A 21539-nucleotide genomic window follows, 5' to 3' on the forward strand; every position below is an offset into this window, starting at 1 on the left:
AGGGTGGCTTTCCAGCGGACTTTTATAAAATACCCAAACCACTGGTCATCCCAGTATCAGCTTCAGTATTTAGAGAAGCATTTTGAGAAGGATATTTAAAGGACAAGTTTATAGGAGCTACAATATTTGAAGTTCCTAATCTAGGCAAAGACCCCCTAGAATGTTATAGTTTTAGAACCACTGGAGAGGGATCCTCCTCAATTGTGTCTTCTACCGAACCTGATGGAGTCACTCCTGCTTTTTTAATGGACTTTCACCAACATATTTCTGTGTGACTTGCGGCTTAATCGAGTCCTCACCTGGTGTGGTTGTCTTGACCAGGTGGGTGCAACCCGTCTCTTGGGTGAGCATTTTGACATGATTGGGGAGCTCAGTCTTGGGACCGGGAACAGATTAAAATGCCCGTAGGTGTCCTTCAGGGTACTTTATTTAGTTTGAATTAGGGCACCTTTGGCAGATTGCCACACTGGTCAAAAGCGTGGATAGCCGAATCATCTTTGCATGTTTACCATGCACACTCTCATACTACATGCTCAGCGTTCATCAGATTTTGGATATTCATGCTCATTTTCAACCAGGCACTCCCCAGTGTGCTAGTTTGGAAAAGGGTTCCTATTTCGTCCGATTTGGTCATTTCGAATGAGCAGCCCCTGTGTCAAACTTGCATTAGACTATGGGCCATATGTATCAAGCACTAATGCGTTCGCAAACGCCGAAATTCTGCGAATTTCGGCGTTTGCCAATACATTAGTGCTAAATGGTATGTATGAAAGAAATATGCGTGGAAAATAAGGAATCACAAAATTTGCGATTCCTTATTTTGCGATTGCATTTAAGGTATTGCAAATTTTGCGATTCCTTAAATGCAATGTAAGAAGCATTAAAATAATGCAAATTGGCCTTAAGGAATCGCAAATTACTACCAACTTCAAGTTGGTGGTAATTTGCGAATTCCTTGTAAAATGCACTTTTTTTGCATTTTTCAAAGTGCAATGTGAACCGCATACATGCATGTATGACTAGCAAAAAAATGGTCAGGGGTTCTGCCCACTTAACCCTCCCATACCTGAGCAGGAGACATCCTAGGATGAAAAAGTAGCAGCAAAGGGTACCGAAGGGATTGATCAAAATTTAATTCTCGAACAAGAAACAATTAATTCTCATGTGAAACAGAAATTAAACATGAAATAATTACATATATAAATTCATCAACATATATGAGCTGGCATCAAGGGAAGCACAATAACCGACAATCTATCTACAAAATATCACATATACATATATACAAATATACATCACATTTACAATATCAAATACCTATGTACCCCAAACACAAGATATATATAAACAAAATATATATATATATATATCCTAATTCGGATCAGTGCCTCAACTCAATTTATAATGAGAGCACAAAACAATGGTAGTCCCAAAAGAAAAGCACCTGGGGGTTACTAAATCAACCCAGACTAAATTTGTGTTGGTGCCAAAACATAAATCAAACAAATTATTTGATGGTAACAAGGGACTCCAATTGAAATAAAAGATGTCGACGCAGTCGCGGTCGCGTTTCAGCCAGATGATGTAGGCTTCATCAGGACAATGGGTACTCTATTCATCAGGTCCTCGTGATGTCTAGGGCAGATGCCGGCAGCCAGCAGACGTACCCGCCCACACAAAGGTGGGGGGTAGGGTAGGGGCAGGAATCACTCTCAAACCCCAATAAGGAATTCACCCTTTATATATAACAACTGACAGTCCACTCGGATAAGGCAAGAGGAGGGCAGGCGTGGCTTGAATAACACGTCCTATCTGCAGTCTTATGAGCACGGCGACACGGACAGCCGGTGTACGCTACCACGAGAATGAATCTCCAGGGCATGTATGTGCGCCACATGTGCACCCATGCTAATTTCAGGGGTGCAACAGGGTGTCCTTTGGACACCCGTGCACCCTTGAAATTATTCTCAATTTGCGATTCTCGAATTGTTAATCGCAAATTCAGAATAACTTCCCATTCATTCCTATGGGCCTCCTGGCCCATAGAAATGAATGGGAAAGTATTCCTTAATTGCGATTCAAAATTTGCTAATCGCAATTAAGGAATACTAAGAAATCGCTAAAAAATTGCGATTTTGTACATACATCCCTATTTGCGATTCTCAAATAGCTATTTCTAAAAAATCAACATTTGAGAATCGCAAATCAGGTTGTTGATGCATATGGCCCTATGTGCCTTACGGAGTACCTATTTGTGAACATGTAACTCCTAAGCATTTCAAAAGTGTCCTAATGCTAACAAAATTAAGTACTTTGAAGGACACCTACAGACATTTTAATCTGTTCCTGATCGTTCGGTTGACCTCCTCAATCATATATATCCAAGTGGTCCACCAAGAGAAGAGTTAAGGGCACTTTAGAGAAGTACACCGGGTGAGGACAAGATGATGAAGTGCGTCACATAAAATCATGTGCGTCAGAATCCATAAAGAAGACAGGAGTGACTCCCTTAGATTCAGTCGAAGACTCAGGGCCATATTATCAAGAAAGGGGGTTGATAATATGCCCTTGTGAATTCCCATAGAAGCCCAGGTTCACACCAGAACCTGGGCTTCTATGGGAATTCACAAGGGCATATTATCAAGCCCATTATCGCCGCTTTAGCGGCAGTTTCCTGCCGATAAAAGCGGCGATAATGTATCGCCCTTTCTTGATAATATGGCCCTCATTTTGTTAGAGTCTCTCTCAAATGTTACTGATTTATGAATGTTCGGGGAACGGAGGTAATACGTGTAACTTTCCTCACTTTAATACTTTTTGGTATCCACAAACCACTGTAATTTTACTACAAGTACATTTACTAGTTCCTAAGCCACATGCAGGTCTGTCGGCACTCCAGGAACCTCCTGAGTATGCGAGCCTTGATCTTGATGTGATATAACAAACAGGCATAACAGGCATCTCCAGGCCAAAGACAGAGAGGACAGATCCTGTGGATGCAAAGGAAATGCTTCAGATGGCGACGCCGCTCCTGCTGTGCACACTCCTCAATAAAGATGGTTGCATCCATTTTCTATGTTAGTATCACAGGTGGTAGCCATTATCTGTAGAGGTAGGTGGTGCATTCACACAGCTTCCTGTAATGTCTTAGAGGTCCCAGCTGTTCCCTGCCTGACCCTATTGCTGTATTGCTGTTTACCAGCTGGGCTGTAGCAATTTGCCTCTGTTTTACAGCTCCTTCACCAAGTTACTTATAATAAATAATGTCTTTATGATTCTGAGTCCTCCTCTCTCTCTCTCCCCATTTCACAAATGCGCCCTATTGAATATCGGATTGGGCCACTCTAAAGAAAGTATAAGTAGAGAACTCACTAAGTTACATTTGTAGTTGTTTTTGTTTGTGTTCAGGCAATAATGTTTTTTGAACAGGTAACTTTGCTTATCTGACTTCATGAAAGTAATTTCATTTTGGGCAAAACAAAGTGTTTATACGTTTTTCGCTCCGTGCATAATTCTTACTGTTTTTATTTCTGGTTGCATATAGAGGTCCCGTCGCCATACATATTCTGGAGAGAGGATTTTTGTGGGCTTATGGTGCAACAAATATTTATTAAAATGACTTTCATCATGAAACACTGCAATGATACCTTTGAGATCGTCAGTTTTAATGGCTTTGTCACAGGTTTTTGTCAGACGATAAATTTCCTGAGCTGTGCCGGCAAAGAAATTGGCCTGGTAGTAGAAGTCGCCTTCGGTTTTTGGAATATATGCTTGGGAAGATTCCCTCCTCTCGTACGTGAAGCCACCTCGTGGGTACTTGTAAAAATCAGGGTGCAGCGTGGCGACGAGGTCCCCCAGGATTTCCACTCCCACCTCAGCATGAAACACCAGGTCTACATCGGCACAAACTAAATACTGCACGTCGATCACCTTCGTCTTGATGTGGAGGGGAAGAATTTCCATCCTCTTCATGAAAACTCGAATCTTCGAGTCAATTGTTGGCATTTTGTAAACTTTACACTTTCGATTAGTTTGTGTTGTGGTGCACTCCGCCTTCTCTGGAAGGTCTGTGTAAACGTAGTAAATGACCTTGTGTCCCACCATAAAAAACTTATCTGCAGATTCCAAGAACCGTTTTAGTAGCTCCCAGTAGCTGAAAAGAAAAGAGTTACAAATGTGTTAGACATGGAAACAGAGTAACAATCTTCGAGCTTACTTCTATTTTCTGTATGGCCGTCAGGCTTAACTCCACTACTACTAACAGTGACATAGGCAGATGCACTAAGAAGGCACTGCTCTACTAGTTATGGGATTGGGTGGTGTAAGGAAGTGCCCATGTATATGGAGTGGGCTATAGATGCTACTATAGCCTTAGAACCCGTCGTAGAGGGCTATACTGGCCAATAAAGTCCCGCTAAAACGTTAAAGGCCCGAGAGGAAGGCGCAGGCCTTTAACAAGGGAGCGGGACTTTAATGCAGGAACTACGGAGGGCTATCAGGCTATTAGAACATTCCACAACTAGAGGGCAGAATATTCTAGCAAATAAAACAAAGGCCTCATGGGGCTCGAGAGGATTGAAATCCCCTCGGGCACAGTGAGGCCTTTTGTTTACAGCAGGAGCTGTGAACGTCAACATTCGAATGTTGGAGCTCTGGGCTTCTACCAACAATACGACACCGGTAGTACGTCACTGTCTTCAATGGGATCCCAACATTCCAATGTCCTAATATAGCATCCAGCTCATTATACAGTAAAAGATGCAAAATGACACAATAGAATGTGGGATGCGCTAGTATTTAAGGAAATGAACAGGATACCTGCACGCTTAGTGGGCTTGTACAATTTGCTTATTGATCAATTGCAACTAAGTGATCCAAAAACTGCACGAGTGACTAACCTCTCAACGGCATAGTGCTGGAGTGGGAAATTCACCTTATCTGGACCCTGTTTTTGCTGGATTTCGAACTCTTACCCCTCTTAAATTGAAGTAAAAGGCTTGCGCTTGTGATCCCCATTTAAACATGGTTACATTGGTTCATCTCTAATTGACATTTTTTAATTGCCTTTAAATCCCTTGTATATGGTATAGGAAATGTACCCAGGGCCTGGAAGTTAAATGCCACATGACTATTGCACCCCTATTGTGCCATTTAGAGAGAGGGCCTGCAAAACATGGCTTCTGGCCTACAATATGTGGCCTGACAGCAGCAGCTCCAACCCTGCTGCACGGACCCGTCAAATAGGTCAGTGATTATTTTAAAATATTAAATTAGTCAACTCTACAGACACCTTTCTGCCCACAAGGTAGAATGCATAATATTTGAATGAATGAATACGTTTATTTTTGTCAATTAATTAAAATTGACACAAGGAATCGCAGAAAATCATAAAAGTGCCATAACAACAACTAGAAATATGCAAACAACATTTGAGATAAAAACCAAGCAATAACACCATACACATTACAAAGCAAAGATAATATTTAATGATGTTGCTGCTCTGACAGTGGCAATGACCAACACAGTTAGCTCCTTTGTTTCAGGATGGCAGTGAAGATTTTATTGACAAATTTGTTAAAGTGCATAGGTACAGAAGTGGTCATGTAAAATTCCAGTGCCTCCTTGCAGGTAGAGACCCCATTAAACCTGAACATCGGTTTAACTAAAGTGCGACATACAGATAAAAACTGCGGACAGCAGCATACTAGATGTAGTATGGATTCTTTTTTCTACTTGCAGCATCTACAAGGTATGCTCCCTGGTGGACCAGCCCAGTCTAAACAAAATTCATTAATTGGAAGACCAATGAGTTATGCTCTGAGGATGCAGTACCTGATTTTCATGATTAATGCTGACTTTACATACGTTTGCAGTGTTATGCTCTCGTACGATTTTAAAATAGGAGCAGCATAGATGGTTGAGTGGACGGTTGTCAGGTCTGCTTTCTTTGAGCTAAGTGCGGCCTGTTTCCTCAAAGTATCATTTATTTTACAGTAGGGGATGGTTAAGTCCGTCAACCTTTCCAGATTAAACTCTAGAGCCGAAGTGGCCTTTACAAGGTACAAAGACCATGGATTGGTCAAGGTGGAAGAATTATGTCGTATGGCTGGTGGGCCTTATCATGTAATATTAACACAATATGAATCATAAAAAGAAAGACCCTTGGGGAGACTTATCATTAATAACTGGAATTCAAACACACTCCATTCATACTGGTGTCAAAAGATCAAAATGCCCCTGGTGTATATTCAAAATTAAAACCAAAAGTATATCACAGGAGAAACTAAAGTTCTAGTACAAACTTATTGATACAAATAAATAAAACACTGTCTTAAAAATATTCCTATACATACACAAACTACTTAATCAGTAAAACAATGTATTATTCATCAGAGACAAAAAAGTGCATCATATACGAAAACATCAGGAATTATTAATCTGATTAGAATCTAAACATTGGGTCCCATTAGTGTCAAATGATGGCACCCTATTGGTTCCTCGGATTTAACTCAAACTAATCGGCGTTGAGGTTCCGTGACGATCGTAAGTGGTGTTTTGGACTCGCACGAATATGGTCGAGTCTGGTATCTATGGACCGCAAATGACGAGTTTAGTGGGTGTACGCAGTTTCGCTGTGCTAGCCTAAGCCGTTCGTTTGTTTCGTGGGTTTCTCTATCTGTACCCACAGGTTCCATCTTAGATACGGCATCCATTTTGTCTCTTGCCCTCAAGTAGTCAGCGAACGGACGCTGTCCGTTTCGTGACCCTGGGATTCCCAAGACTCTTGCGGAAGACACGTTTCCTTTGAAAGTGTCTTTATGATGAGGGGGATGACACTGTAAGGCAGATGGCCCCGCTCGAGGCTCATCTTGCCGTGCCGGTCTATTGTCTCAGCCATGCATCTCATTAGGCACGTCCCTTTGATGCCTGTAGCTCGTGTTTCCCGATACCACCCCTTTTACACCCTTTCCAATCTCCCCACTGTTTCTGTCTTCCTCTGCACCTGTCTCTGTTCCTTCTTCGATCTGTTTATTGCCAATTGGAACGTACTAATGGTGGGAAGATGGGTTTTACAGTTGGGAACTACCAAATGTTTCCGTACTTATGTTCCGGGCCCTGAATGCATCAAAGCAACCCCTCTTGGAGATTACGATGGGAACCAAGTTGTAAACCTTTGTGTACAATGTTAACCTATGAGAGAAATGTGTATAAAAGGAGCGACCCGCAGTAGCAATTTGAAGCAGGCTCCGTGAACTTACATGATTTGTACTTCTCGTGACTTCTGTGTTCCCTGCAGTAATAAACCTCGAATCTTTGACGCCGAAGGAAGTGTCCCGTGTCTCTGTCATTTGTACGCCGGAACAGGTTACCCACGAAGGTTTTAGGTGTTATCCCTGGCACCGCTGGGTCTTAGCAGAACCCAGTCCTTCAGTTGGCGCCCAACGTGGGGCTGCATCAGTGGTACCGGTCCAAGCCCGACGATCGTGAGGAACTTCGTGTAAAATCTCAGAGGGAAGGTGCACCCCGCTTCATCGATCATGTTGTCGAAATAAGTGGCCCGACGACTTTTCCCGCGAAGATTCCCGCCTCCTGACGGCTGCGACGGACTGCTGCCCTGACTGTAGACCTGTTTTGGCGCCTGGCATAGACCTTGGTACAGCGAGACGATTGACGGGCCTTCCTGGTGACGCCATCGATCTTTGAGTTAAGTATTTGTGGGTTGCTCCCAGAGTCCTTAGTTGTGGTTGCTTAGTTGTTGCATGGTTCCATTGCATTTGTGGTTCTTAGTACTTGGTTCTTTGTTGTGTTATTTGACGTCTGCAGTCGCCAAAAACCGAGGGTTTTTGCTCTTTGCAGGAACTTGGTAAATCCCGTAACCCTTGAAGTTTGTGAAACTCGGCTAGTGTGCAAGATGCCTGGTCGCAGTACTTTGTTCAGTTGTTTTAGACGTTGTGGTACGGATTCCCGACTGGAGGACTCGTGTCCGATACCTCCGGTTGGAACTCCAACTTATGAGCTCTATAGTAAGCACGGGTTAGGTCCGATTACCTTTAATGAATATTGGATTCGCTATACTAAAAAGGATGGTGTCCTTAGTTGGCCACCTCATGGTAGCTTCGAGACCCCGATATTAGATAATCTTGAGGCTAAATTGTTTAAGAAAAAATCAAGGCCGGCCATGTTTGATGCTTTTCGGTTGTGGCGTAAGGAAGCCAAACAGAGAGAAATCAGGCAGATTAAACGTAATCAGAGGGATGGAGTTGTTACCACGGTAAGGAAAGCAGAGCAGTTTCAGCGAGATAAGGAGGAAAAGGAAAAGGAAGTTTTCGATAGATTGCAACGTATGTCTGTAGATAAGTGCTATCCCGCTTTACCGGCGGATACAGATAAAAAGGAGGAAGGTACAGAGGACCCTTTAATGTCTTATCTTATGAAGTCACCACCTCCGTATGTACAGGGTACTGCTACTCCTGTGATTCCCCCTGTTCCTGCTCCCCAACCAGCTCCTATCCCTGTACTTCCAGCTGTCCCTGCTCCTCTACCTGCTTCTGTCCCTACTGCTCCTCCGCTTGTACTTCCTCATACTCCTGCTCCCGCTGCCTCTACTGTTCTGGTCTCTCCTGCTGCTCCCTCTGTTTCTGGTACTTCTCTTGTTACCCCGTTGGGTTACTCTTTGTCTCCGACTGTTCGACGTCGTACCCCCTCTGTAGCTGCTAACTTCTTTAATTCTCTTGGACCTTTTCTGGAGTCCGCTGGTTCGGACGGTCCTCAAAGACGAAGTCAGCTTCCTGGTGGTAGGGAGCGTGACTCATTGTATAATATGGCTATGGGTTGGATGAAATACCCCTTTCGAAATCCTCCTCGTGTAGTGTTAGATACGTTTTGCCAATTCAACATACCGACACAAAGGTTCGTGTTTGAAGAGATGTGCAAGGCTTTACGTGACCTGATATCGGCTGACGCATCTGATGAGGTATTGACTGCTCTGACTAACCTTCAGCTCCAGTTTGCGAGCGGAATGTTGGTGGGCACCAATGTTCGACGTGCTGTCGAGCAATTATTGTCTTTTCGTCCTTCTGCGATGCCTCGGGCATTGTTTGTGGAGGACATTGAGGGATCGCTTGCAGCGCCTGGTCAGTACCCCATGCGCGAAGTTCCACCGGTGTGGATGCCTGGTGATGCACAGGCTGTTCCTATTATTCCGCCACACTTTCAGAGAGTGTGGATACATCTCCTGTGGAAACGATCGGAAGTTTTGCAGGTGAAGCAATCTTTGCCTGATCCTCGCAAAAATCCTGCAGGATACTACAAAGAATTATCGCAGCTCGTAGATGCTACGATAATGAATCTTGCCGATATCGATATGCTGTTTGGTAATGTCGTACCGCAACCGGTATGGGCAAAGATCCGGCAAGAAAACCATGCGGCAGAATTAGGTGGTGACTGGCCTGCTCTTGTGGCAGCAGACACCCGTCAAATTGGTGGGGCTAAGCCTGAACAATTGATTACGGATCTTCCTCAAAGAATTATCACTCTAATGAAAACGCTTATGCCAGCTATGAAGGTGAATTGGGACAAACTGTCTGCTTGCAAACAAAAGAAGGACAAGAGTGTCTCTGATTTCTTTACGAGATTTGAGGAGGCATTCATTGATCATAGTGGTCAGGATATGGGTACTGAGGGTGGACAGCGATTGTTTGTGGATAAGTTTGTCTCAAATTTGCTGCCTGACTTAAGCAACAAATTGCGTAATTCAGAAAGTGCTTGGGCTGTTTCTACTTCTGCTCAAATATTGGCCACAGCACAATATTATGAGAACAGAGAGAAAGAAGAGAATGACCGCGCTGATAAAAAGACGAAAGAGCTCAAAACGAAAGTGCTGTTGCAGCAAGAATATCCTCCACGTTCAAATCAGAACGATTCGCAACAGCGGAATAGGCCACAGTCTCAGTCGAACAGATCGCAATCGCGAAATGACTCCTCTTCTGATAGATCTTCGTTAGGGTACAATCAGTGTGCCTATTGTCGGAACGAGGGTCATCTGAAATTCGATTGTCCGGTTTTGCGTGATCGAAACAGTGGTAATTCTTCTAGAGGAGGTCGTAGTGGCCCCCAACAAGCATCACGTGGTAGAGGTCGTGGTGTTCAAACTGATCGTTCCAATAATTCTTCCGATTCTAACAATTGCTTCGATCAGCGTGGATCATCACAAAGCAGATCTGCTCAGTATAATGTAGACGATTATTACGTTGATCACAATGTTGACGATAGTAATTACTAGGAAAGCCATGTAAAAAGAGAGGGAGTAGTATCAGTTCCGGTTGATCTGAGAGGGCCTTACGTCGCAGTTGCCACCTCGGGCGTCGTTGAGCCTTTTCTGTTGGACACTGGTGCAGCGAAAAGTTCTATCATGCATTCGAAACTCCCTGGCGCACCTTTGTCTGGCTTAACAAATGTTTCCGTTGGATTCTCTGGCGCCCCTGTTAGCAATCCGGTTTCGTGCCCTTTGCCCCTTTCAATTGGGCCTCGTGAGCTGCAAGCTCCGTTGATTTTGACCACTGGTTGTGGCGAAAATCTTTTGGGCCTGGATTTGCTAAAACGTCTGTATGCGACTTTGTATTGTTCTCCTGCGGGAGTTAAGCTTACGTTGGGTGAGAGAGTTATCTCTCCTATGTACTTATCTCTTGATAAGCTTCCACCGGAATTGAGTTCTCTTTCTGCATCTTTGTGGGCAACAGGTCCCAATGACGTGGGCCTGCTTGATATCTCCCCTTATGTTGTTCACTTGAAATCTAATGTACGTTTGCCACGTATTCCCCAGTATCGTATCTCCCTTGATGGTGAACGGGCATTGTTAGCTATCATCTACGATTTGATTGAAAAAGACGTAATCGAGGAGACACGGGGAAACGTGTGCAACAGCCCTGTACTGCCCATTTTGAAGCTCACTGATCCATCAAAACCCCCTGTTTATCGTTTTGTCATCGATTTACGGGAGGTGAATAAAATTGTGGTTCCTCAGTTCCCTGTGGTGCCCGACATCACGGCACTACTCACTCTGATTCCAGCCTCTGCATCTTGGTTCTCCGTGATCGATCTGAAAAATGCGTTTTTCAGCATTCCGATTGCTGAGGAGAGTAGAGATCTTTTCGGTTTCTCTCTTGGTGGCCGCAGTTTCCGGTTTAGACGTGCTCCTCAGGGCTACTGTGAAAGTCCATCGATATACAGTCAAGCCTTGAAGGGTCAACTTGATGCATTTGTGTTGCCGGCCGGTGCGGCTTTAATCCAATATGTCGATGACTTATTGGTGGCTGCAGACACTCAGGACATTTGCAAAATTGCCACGGTGTCGTTGTTGCAACATCTCTGTGACTTACATCACAAGGTGTCACCTTCTAAGCTACAATATTGTTGTCAAGAAGTAACCTATCTAGGTCACTTATTGTCAAAGGAGGGAAGAAGGTTGACCCCAGAGAGAATTGCAGCGATTGCCCGAATGACTGTGCCAACAACTCAGAGAGATGTGCGTGCCTTTTTAGGTATCACGTCATACTGCAGGCAATGGATCCCAAATTTTTCATTGTTAGCGAAACCATTGGTGGCTCTTACATGCAAGGATGTTCCAACTCCTTTGCCATGGACGGAAGAATGTCAGAAAAGTTTTTCTGAACTGCGTGACGCATTGTGTTCGGCCCCTGTGTTAGGGACCCCTGACTACAGTAAGCCGTTTACACTATACGTTCACGAAAGGGAAGGTTGTGCGTTGAGTGTTTTGACGCAACAATTCGGTGGTAAGCAGCGTCCATGTGCATATTTTTCCTCGACCTTGGACCCAGTAGCTAGAGCATTGCCGAGTTGTCTGAGGGCAACAGCGGCAGCTGCGGTGTCCATCCGACAATCTGCAGGATTGGTCATGGATAATATGCTTACGGTGATGGTTCCGCATGCAGTTGACACTCTCTTGAATCGTACTAAAACTCAGCACTTGACGAGTGCAAGGTTGTCTGGGTATGAATTGACGCTTTTGGCAAGTCACATTCAAATAAAACGCTGTAACGTCCTGAACCCGGCGACTTTGTTACCAATCAGTATGGAATCAGATGAAGTAGCAGCTCACGACTGCTACTTACGAACCGAAGAGGAAACCAAAGGTCGTGTAGACCTGAAAAATACTCCTTTGAATAATCCCGATGGGACCTTGTATGTGGATGGGTCATGTTTTAAATTACCGAATGGTGATGTGACGACCGCGTATGCTGTAGTGACATTGAGTACGGTTGTGGAAGCTGCAAGATTGAATCAGAATTCTGCTCAGGCTGCAGAACTGATTGCTTTGACTAGAGCGTGTGTGTTGTCGAAAGGGAAACGGGTGAATGTGTTTACCGACAGCCAATACGCTTTTGGCGTCGCGCATAGCTTTGGACGATTGTGGCGAGAGAGAGGTTTCATGACGTCGCATGGCACTAAGATTCAGCACGGACAGCTTGTGAATGATCTTTTGGATGCACTTACATTGCCTGAGCAGGTGGCGATTGTTAAATGTAGTGCGCATCGTAAGGTGACGGATGATGTTGGCCGTGGGAATGCGTTTGCGGATGAGACTGCTAAGGAGACTGCCCGGAACCTTAGCACGAGAATGTATGTGGCGAGTTCGGTTAGGTGGCCTATAGAGACTGGCATGTGTGAGGATACCATCGAGAGTGTGAAAGCGATACAGAATGAGGCCACCGAGACTGAAAAGATGAAGTGGAAAGAGAGTACGGGAAAGCTGGATGCGAATGGTTGTTGGATTGATTTGTCGGAGCATAAGAGATGGATGTTGCCAGATGCGTATGTGCTAGCCGTTGTGACGATGGCACACGGGTTAGCGCATATTAGTGCGAAAGGTATCTGCAAGTTGTTGTCCCCTGTGTGGAAGAATGACGGTATTACTAAATGTGCTGAGAGATTGGTCAAGAATTGTATGATATGTATGATGTACAACCCTGGAAAAGGAACCCCCACACCTCCTGGCCATTTTGCTCCCCCTTCATGTCCCTTTGAAGTCATTCAGCTAGACTTCATCCATATGGAGCGATGCAATAACCTGAAATACGTTTTAGTTGTGGTTTGCGCATTCTCCCGATGGATTGAAGCCTACCCTCTCAAAGACAATACTACTCTGTCTACTGCGAAAATCCTACTGAAGGAATACTTTCCTCGGTATGGAATGCCACGGATTGTATGGTCTGATAACGGAAGTGAGTTTGTGGGGAGTGTGATGAAGAATGTGTGTAAGGGCCTTGGAATTACTCAAAAGTTCCATAGCGCAAATCATCCTCAGTCAGCGGGTTTGGTCGAGGGTTATAATGGCACGCTCAAACTAAAGTTGGCGAAGATTCAGGCCACTACTGGTCTTTCATGGCCTGACGCTTTGCCTCTATCTCTGTTGTCAACAAGGGCGACTGTACACTCCCGGGTAGGGCTCAGTCCCTACGAAATAGTGTTCGGCCGTCCTGCGAATGTTTGGGGGGTCCCTAGACCATGTGTGTTTTCAGACCTTGAATATCCAATGTTGATCGATTATCTTCATGATCTGACTGCTAAACTGAGGTTAATTCACCAACAGGTCTTTGAAGCATTGCCGACGCAGACGGAGGGTCCAGGCCACCAGCTCCAGCCCGGAGACTGGGTGGTGACGAGGAACTTTGGAAGGAAACGCAACCTCGAACCTCGCTTTACTGGACCCTACCAAGTCCTCCTTGCCACGAGAACTGCTGTTCGTTTGGAAGGACGAAAGCACTGGGTGCATGCCACCCATACCAAAAAGGTTCCGATACCTTTACCAGCGGACTCGTGGGTGAGGAAGGGCATTGCCTCGTCTGAAACTGAAGCAGCGCCAACCTTTGTACCTTTCAGCGACGCTCAACTTGTTGGAGAATCCTCGGGGCAGCAGAAAGACATTGTTGAACATTTGCCATCACGAGATTCAAGATCTGAACAATTGACTGATCAACAGAACTCTGTTCCCTCATCAGATCCATTGTTTGACGAACAGACACGTCCTGGGAGAAGCCGCTACTCTTTGCGATCTAATACCAAGGACAAATACATTTTCGTTTCTGTCCCTCGACATCTACGTTACCCCTTTTGCCACGATCAGTCTAAACACACGTACAACTGTGATTTTTGTAAATATTGAGTTTTTCCACATGTGTTTTTGCTTCCACAGCTGAGAGACTTTGTATATATTTGTGAATTAGAATACCTTCCATCCAGGTGAGCCGTAGGGCCGCGCGTGTACTTCCTTCTGGTTAGTAGGTCCAGACACTAGGTCAGAGACCGTCTGTTCCTGGGAACTCCTGGGGATTGACTATTGCTACACAGAACGAAGTGCGTCAAGAAACGTTGCGGACGGTTTTAGGGGATGGCATTTTCAAAGCTGATGGACTTGGAAAAAGCTCAGGCGCAAAGATTCAAACTGCAACAGATTACTCGTACCAACTGCTTTATGTTTCAGGTGTTCCTTCTGTTTCTAATTGTTTCCTCGTTATTGGCGGGTGGGGTGTATTATATGATACAGTACTTCCTACCTTCTGCCATACCTACTCCTACTTCTGAACCTAAAACTACCTCCACTGTGTCCCCTCATTCCTTCCATATCCTACCCCAACACGAACAGGCTAGACGTGCGGAATTCAGAAATAATTCCTTCATTCAGCTCCTTCATCAGCATCAGTTAGTGGTTAATACTACTAATTGTTGGGTGTGTGGGTTAATGCCACATACCACAGATAAAGGAATTCCATATCTGGTACTTCCTTATAGCTCCCAGGGTTCAGCTCGAGCATTACAAACAATGTTTCGAAGTGCACTAGATTCCTACCCCAATCGAGAGCCACGTCCTCCGCACTTTGTTCCAGGTCCGTACCACAAGCCTTTGGCTATAGCGATCGCTGATTTAGATAGGGATATCTATGAGCCGTCGCTCATCCCAGAGGAAGAGGTGCGAGCCTATAGGGATCTGAGTGAGGCTGAGTATAGTGCGCTCGTGGGTGAAAGACAGCTTAAGAGCTCGTCGCCAATATGGATCGTACCCCACCTTGGTAATTTCTGTCTAAAAGGTCGTGGCCGAAGATCGAGAGCATACCTTGGAGAGAGTGCTTGCTCCGAGACGTATGTCTTACCGAAGCTCTCTACCCCTGTGTTTCTGACTGCCAAGGGTACGTACTTTGTCTGTCATGATCGTGCGTATACGTGGTTGCCCTCCGACTTTGCGGGCACATGTTATATTGCAAATTTGTTGCCTCCGACGTTTACCGTTGATGCAGACTACCACAAGACTAGAGTTGTGAGGGGCGTGATTAGAGAAGAGGACACTGCCGGTCAAGAGGCAGGAGACTTTTTCAAGGGTTTCTTTCCGTTTTGGGGACCTATGGTCAATAGTAGGAACCTGAGACAGTTGACTCGAGTGGTGGAATCGACAGCTAATATCACTGCCAGTGCCCTTGGTAACATTACGGCAGAACTTCAGGCGGATAGGCTCATGACGTTACAAAACCGTATGGTTTTAGACGTTGTTTTAGCAGATCGAGGTGGAGTATGTAAGGTGATCCATTCGAGCTGCTGTATTTTCATTCCAGATAACGCTCCGACTGTCTATCAAGCCATTTCAAAGTTGCATAAGATCTCTGAGTCCATACACGTGGATGTAGGGGATTGGACGCTACTTGGGTGGTTTTGGGGCTTGATGTCGACTTGGGGTTGGAAAATTCTGATGATTATCGGAGTTGTTGCAGCGTTCCTGTTCACGTGCTGCCTTTGTGTGCAGTGTGGTCCTGCCTTATGTGGCCTCTGTGCTACGACGTGTATAAGACAGCCGCCTGTTACCAAAGCAGCTCAGTTGGATAGAATGATGTTGCAGCAGCATCTAGATGGTCTGATGAATATCGAGTATGATTCCGACTAGTGCTTGCCTACATGAGGGCAAAAGGAGCGTCTGAGGTTCCGTGACGATCGTAAGTGGTGTTTTAGACTCGCACGAATATGGTCGAGTCTGGTATCTATGGACCGCAAATGACGAGTTTAGTGGGTGTACGCAGTTTTGCTGTGCTAGCCTAAGCCGTTCGTTTGTTTCGTGGGTTTCTCTATCTGTACCCACGGGCTCCATCTTAGATACGGCATCCATTTTGTTTCTTGCCGTCAAGTAGTCAGCGAACGGACGCTGTCCGTTTCGCGACCCTGGGATTCCCAAGACTCTTGCGGAAGACACGTTTCCTTTGAAAGTGTCTTTATGATGAGGGGGATGACACTGTAAGGCAGATGGCCCCGCTCGAGGCTCATCTTGCCGTGCCGGTCTATTGTCTCAGCCGTGCATCTCATTAGGCACGTCCCTTTGATGCCTGTAGCTCGTGTTTCCCGATACCACCCCTTTTACACCCTTTCCAATCTCCCCACTGTTTCTGTCTTCCTCTGCACCTGTCTCTGTTCCTTCTTCGATCTGTTTATTGCCAATTGGAACGTACTAATGGTGGGAAGATGGGTTTTACAGTTGGGAACTACCAAATGTTTCCGTACTTATGTTCCGGGCCCTGAATGCATCAAAGCAACCCCTCTTGGAGATTACGATGGGAACCAAGTTGTAAACCTTTGTGTACAATGTTAACCTATGAGAGAAATGTGTATAAAAGGAGCGACCCGCAGTAGCAATTTGAAGCAGGCTCCGTGAACTTACATGATTTGTACTTCTCGTGACTTCTGTGTTCCCTGCAGTAATAAACCTCGAATCTTTGACGCCGAAGGAAGTGTCCCGTGTCTCTGTCATTTGTACGCCGGAACAGGTTACCCACGAAGGTTTTAGGTGTTATCCCTGGCACCGCTGGGTCTTAGCAGAACCCAGTCCTTCAGCGTTGACGCGTTTCGGTGTTGCGACTTGATGAGCACCTCCTTTTTCAAGACGAGAGTAGTATGTTGTCTCTTATTCAAATCAAACACTTCTAGATATAGGCGATAATAGTGATATAACTGGAGGATCATCCAAGTCTTCACTACACTGTTTTTCAAATACTGAGTTAAGTGGTTTAAAATGTTAAAAACGTTATCTTCTTTTCTGCAAGATTGCTGAAACGATCTCCTGCTTTACGTCACGGCTCTCTAAGTTCAAGCCCAACACTTGATGCAAGTTGCTTCTAGTGACTCTGCATAAAAACTCTGCCCGCTTATTGTTTAGCTGAATGTTTCACAACGATCATCAATGTATTTATAAAAGGATGCCTGACCCGGGTGACTCAGCAACGAGATTGGTTCCCGATAATAATCAATCTGATATCAAATTTGGCGCCAAAACGAAAACGGCCGTCTTCTTCAACGTTGCCGCAAAGACACGAGGAGGACAATGTCCCGAGTCGTCAGGGGCGTAACACAGGCCCCCGCATCCCCCGCAGTGCGGGGGGCCCACAAGCTTCAGGAGCCCCCATCAGCACTGCACTTCGGCGGGGGAGATCCTGATAGAGTTCTGAGGGGGCCCCTCTCTGTACCTTGCAGGGGGGCCCCCTCAATTATCATTACGCCACTGCGAGTCGTGCGTAGGTTCCCAGATACAGTGAACCAAACTGTTATTTGGGGTGGTGGAGAGACGGCAGGCGAGTTCTTCTCATCAGTTCAGGAAAAAAACACAATACACAAAGTGGACCTCGGATTTGCCCTTAGCAAGGTCCTGGTATTGCAGAGCAATCAGGCATGCTCAGAGGAGCATGTGTTAGCATGTCACAGTACCAACATTCACAATAAGTAAGTGACACGAATCAAAAGAAATCTGGACACCAATTTTTAAAAATAGATTGTATTTTTTAAAATAAATATAGGTACCAAAAAGAACATGATACGTTGCATATAAACAGAGTTATTGATTTTCAAAGTATTCATAATAAATGCAATGAAAGTGGTCAAATGTTCACCATTGAAGTCAATGGGGGAAAACACGCGTAGCAAAACGATAACTTCAGGGTGAGTTCAAATGTTACTTCTGTGGTTAAGGTTCTGCGGGGCCGTAGACCAAGACCCAACAATCGTGACTTCATTACCTGGCCCAAGGAGTCCAGGTGCAGAGGCTACTTGGCTGTCCTTGGTGGTGACGTGATCTGCGGAGCTGTCAAAAAAGTAGCACTTGTCAAACCCACACTTTTCGATGGAGTTACACTCTACCCTCGAAGAGTAGAGTCTATTCAGGCTCCAGGACCCAGTGTAACAGCTATATTTCTTCTACCTTGCTCAGCGGCTCTGGATGCAGATGCAGCTGGCAGCTGGCAGCTGTCAATAACCGGGGCAGGTTGCACCAAAGATGCTTTGCCACACACTCTATGACACCAACTTCAGGATGCAGAAACACAGCAGCGGGTCATTGTCAATGTCGGTCGCTATTGCTGTGAGGTGCTCTCTGGCTGGAGATGTCGCTGATGAGACTGGTGATCACCAAGCCTTGGCTGCAGCAAATGTAGTCCTCAGGTACTTCGACGGCTGGAGGTCGACAGGAGTGGACCAGCAGCTTGAAACTTGGTGTGTGCTTATCTACCACGCGGGTCTCGCAGGATACAACTTCTTTTTGTGCTCACTTTTGACAGGCCCGCCAGGTCACAGTTTCAGCAGTTTGTGGTTAAAAGGTTCCACTAGTCAGGGAAGGCTGCAAGGGTCCAGCATTTGATCTATTCAGAGCACTTAAATGTCCTCTCTTTGCACTGTGGCAGAGTCCAAAGTTCTGTTTTTAGTGATGACATCTCCTTTGCGCCTCTTCTCTGATTCCAAGTTAGAAATGAAGTTCTGGTGCCTTAAATCCTAGTTTAGGGGGAGTTAAGGGCACGAGGACAGTGGCCAATGGGCTGGTCCCTGCGACTAACCCACCCTGTAGTCACAACATCCTGGGTGGGTGTACGTCACTGTGCTACCCAGAATACTCTATTTCAAGGCCTTTTAAAATGGCAGGACCCTTCCTTCACCTTACAGACCTCCGAACCCCCCTAAAGGTGTGGCTAGCCTTTTGGAGGTGTACGCCTCCTAATAACTGATTTTACCACTATTCAGCTGGACAGGGCAGGAAGGGATTTGTCCTCGAGTTGGGGACTAGTTGATCACATATCAAAGGTGGCAAAGCCTTTGAGGCTCACCCCCTTGATTTCTGTAAGCACTAGCCATTCTGGGGGGGCAGTGGTGTGCCCTCTTTCCTGCCCAGGCCTTTGTATGTAAATGTAAATGTTTTTGTACTTGTATAGCGCACAGCTACCCGCAGTGGGTTTCCCGGCGCTTGTACGAATACCGCAAGGGAACCCTTCCTGGCTTTCCCTGTGAAGTGTCCACTCCTGGGCACTCCCATGTTGCAGACCAGGCATCCCTCGCGTTGTGGGGGCCGTTGTGAAGACTAAGCAAGCTATTTCCCAGAGTTGCAGCGTGGGACCCATGATCATAATAGGCACTGAGGCGAGAATATCCGGTCAGGGGAATAAATGAGCCCAAGACCCGCCGGGGCAGGAATCGAACCCTGGTCCCTGGCCAGAGCTCTGCATCGAGGTCTGCCTGCTCTAACCATTGAGCCACACTTCTCCACAGTATCCATCCTAAGGAAGTGCCAGCACATCCCACCAGGAGGGCAGACTCTTGTCTCGGTGGCAAACGACTCTGGGAAGCCTGTCTAGACACAGGAACTTTGTATCCTAAGAGCACACCCTCACAGGGTGGCAACCCAGTGCATGTTACATCGCCTGCAACACGAGAATCATGTTGGGGTGAAAAAGCACAGTGTTTGAAACAAAACACGACACACTTCGGTCGTTCCATAAAGGAGCTGGCTATCTCGAGTTTGCCCGGTAGTCAGCCCACGTTACTCTATGCACCCCCGGTCCCTTACAGTAAAACCTTGCTTTACAGGATTACTGTCGGGATATATATGTATGAATATATATATCCACACCATTAACATAATGCACTCTATCTCAGTGGCGTAACAAAACTTTAGGGAGCCCCCCTGCACAGTACATGGAGGGGCCCCCCATGCTCTGGACCCATTCAGAAGCTCTCAGGCCAGGGGCCAGCCACTCATGCACAGTGCTGGAGGGGGCCCTCTGGATCTTGGGCCCCCCACACCACTGGGTGTACAGGGGCTATTGTTATGTCACTGGTGAGATGATAGGTGAATGAGTAGGTCTGGTAGCTCAGTGGACTAATTTGTCAACAGTAGGGGCTTGAGTTTGACCTCAGAGTCACAGATTCAAATCCCGGCAGGTCCACACAGACTTTCATCCTTCTGGGGTCAATAAAATGAATATCATTTAGTTTGGTAACAATAAACATCTGTTATTCAACGCCAAGGTACCCTCCTGCATGAACGTGTGCTTTACAAATACATATGTTATGTGAGAGGATAGATTCATGGGTGGATGAAAGGATGACAGAGTAAAGGGAAATTTTAGAGGATGGATGGATGGCAGAGTTAATAGAAATCTGAGGACGGGGTGAAAAGATGGCAGAGTAAATGAAATCTTAGAGGATGGATAAAATGGCCAATAGATGGAATGGTGAACGATTGAACGTTGGGTGAAATAATGAATGTAAAGGTGAAATGATTGATAGCAGAAGGTGGATGGGAGGGTGAACGGATGAATGAACAGATGCTTGGATGGAAGAGACAGTGGAGCACTTCTAGGGTGCTTTGGACTGACTTATTATGCTTGCTTGGTGCCATCAGAGCTTTGGTTCGAAGTGGTAGGATATTCTACTTTTCTGACTACTCCGTTACACACAGGCATGTCTCTCACTCGGCATTCACCCAGCCCCTCCTCTTCCCATGCATTCAGACAGACGTGCCTCTCACCCTGCATCCACACAGTCATACACTACCCCTGGACTCACATGATTCACCGTCTACTTAAGCGGGCACGCCTCCCACTTTGCACTCACGTGGGCACACCACTCACCCAGTACCCACCCTGCACACACACACTGACGTCACTCACTCTCTGCTCACACAGGCACACCACTCATCCTGAACACACACACTGACGTCACTCACACAGTACTCACACAGGCACACCACTCACCCTGCACACACACACTGACGTCAGTCACTCTCTGCTCACACAGGCACACCACTCACCCTGAACACACACACACTGAAGTCACTCACTCTCTGCTCACACAGGCACACCACTCACCCTGAACACACACACTGACGTCACTCACACAGTACTCACACAGGCACACCACTCACCCTGAACACACACACTGACGTCACTCACTCTCTACTCACACAGGCACACCACTCACCCTGAACACACACACTGACGTCACTCACGCAGTACTCACACAGGCACACCACTCACCCTGCACACACACACTGACGTCACTCACACAGTACTCACACAGGCACACCACTCACCCTGAACACACACACTGAAGTCACTCACTCTCTGCTCACACAGGCACACCACTCACCCGGAACACACACACACTGACGTCACTCACGCAGTACTCACACAGGCACACCACTCACCCTGAACACACACACTGAAGTC

At 46.1% G+C, this 21539-nt stretch overlaps 1 protein-coding gene across 2 annotated transcripts in view; it reads right to left on the reverse strand.

The window, feature by feature from the left end:
- Nucleotides 1–1118: 1118 nt before the first annotated feature.
- LOC147700380 (histo-blood group ABO system transferase-like) overlaps nt 1119–21539 on the reverse strand; it is a 233815-nt gene continuing 213394 nt past the window's right edge. For both annotated transcript variants that reach the window (XM_086935744.1, XM_086935743.1), the window contains exon 8: nt 1119–4153. In XM_086935744.1, the coding sequence (XP_086791870.1) occupies nt 3487–4153 (667 nt within the window). In that variant the 3' untranslated portion in view covers nt 1119–3486. The remainder of the gene's footprint in view (nt 4154–21539) is intronic.

Source organism: Lissotriton vulgaris, chromosome 8 (assembly GCF_964263255.1).
Source record: "Lissotriton vulgaris chromosome 8, aLisVul1.2, whole genome shotgun sequence".
Classification (NCBI taxonomy): domain Eukaryota; kingdom Metazoa; phylum Chordata; class Amphibia; order Caudata; family Salamandridae; genus Lissotriton; species Lissotriton vulgaris.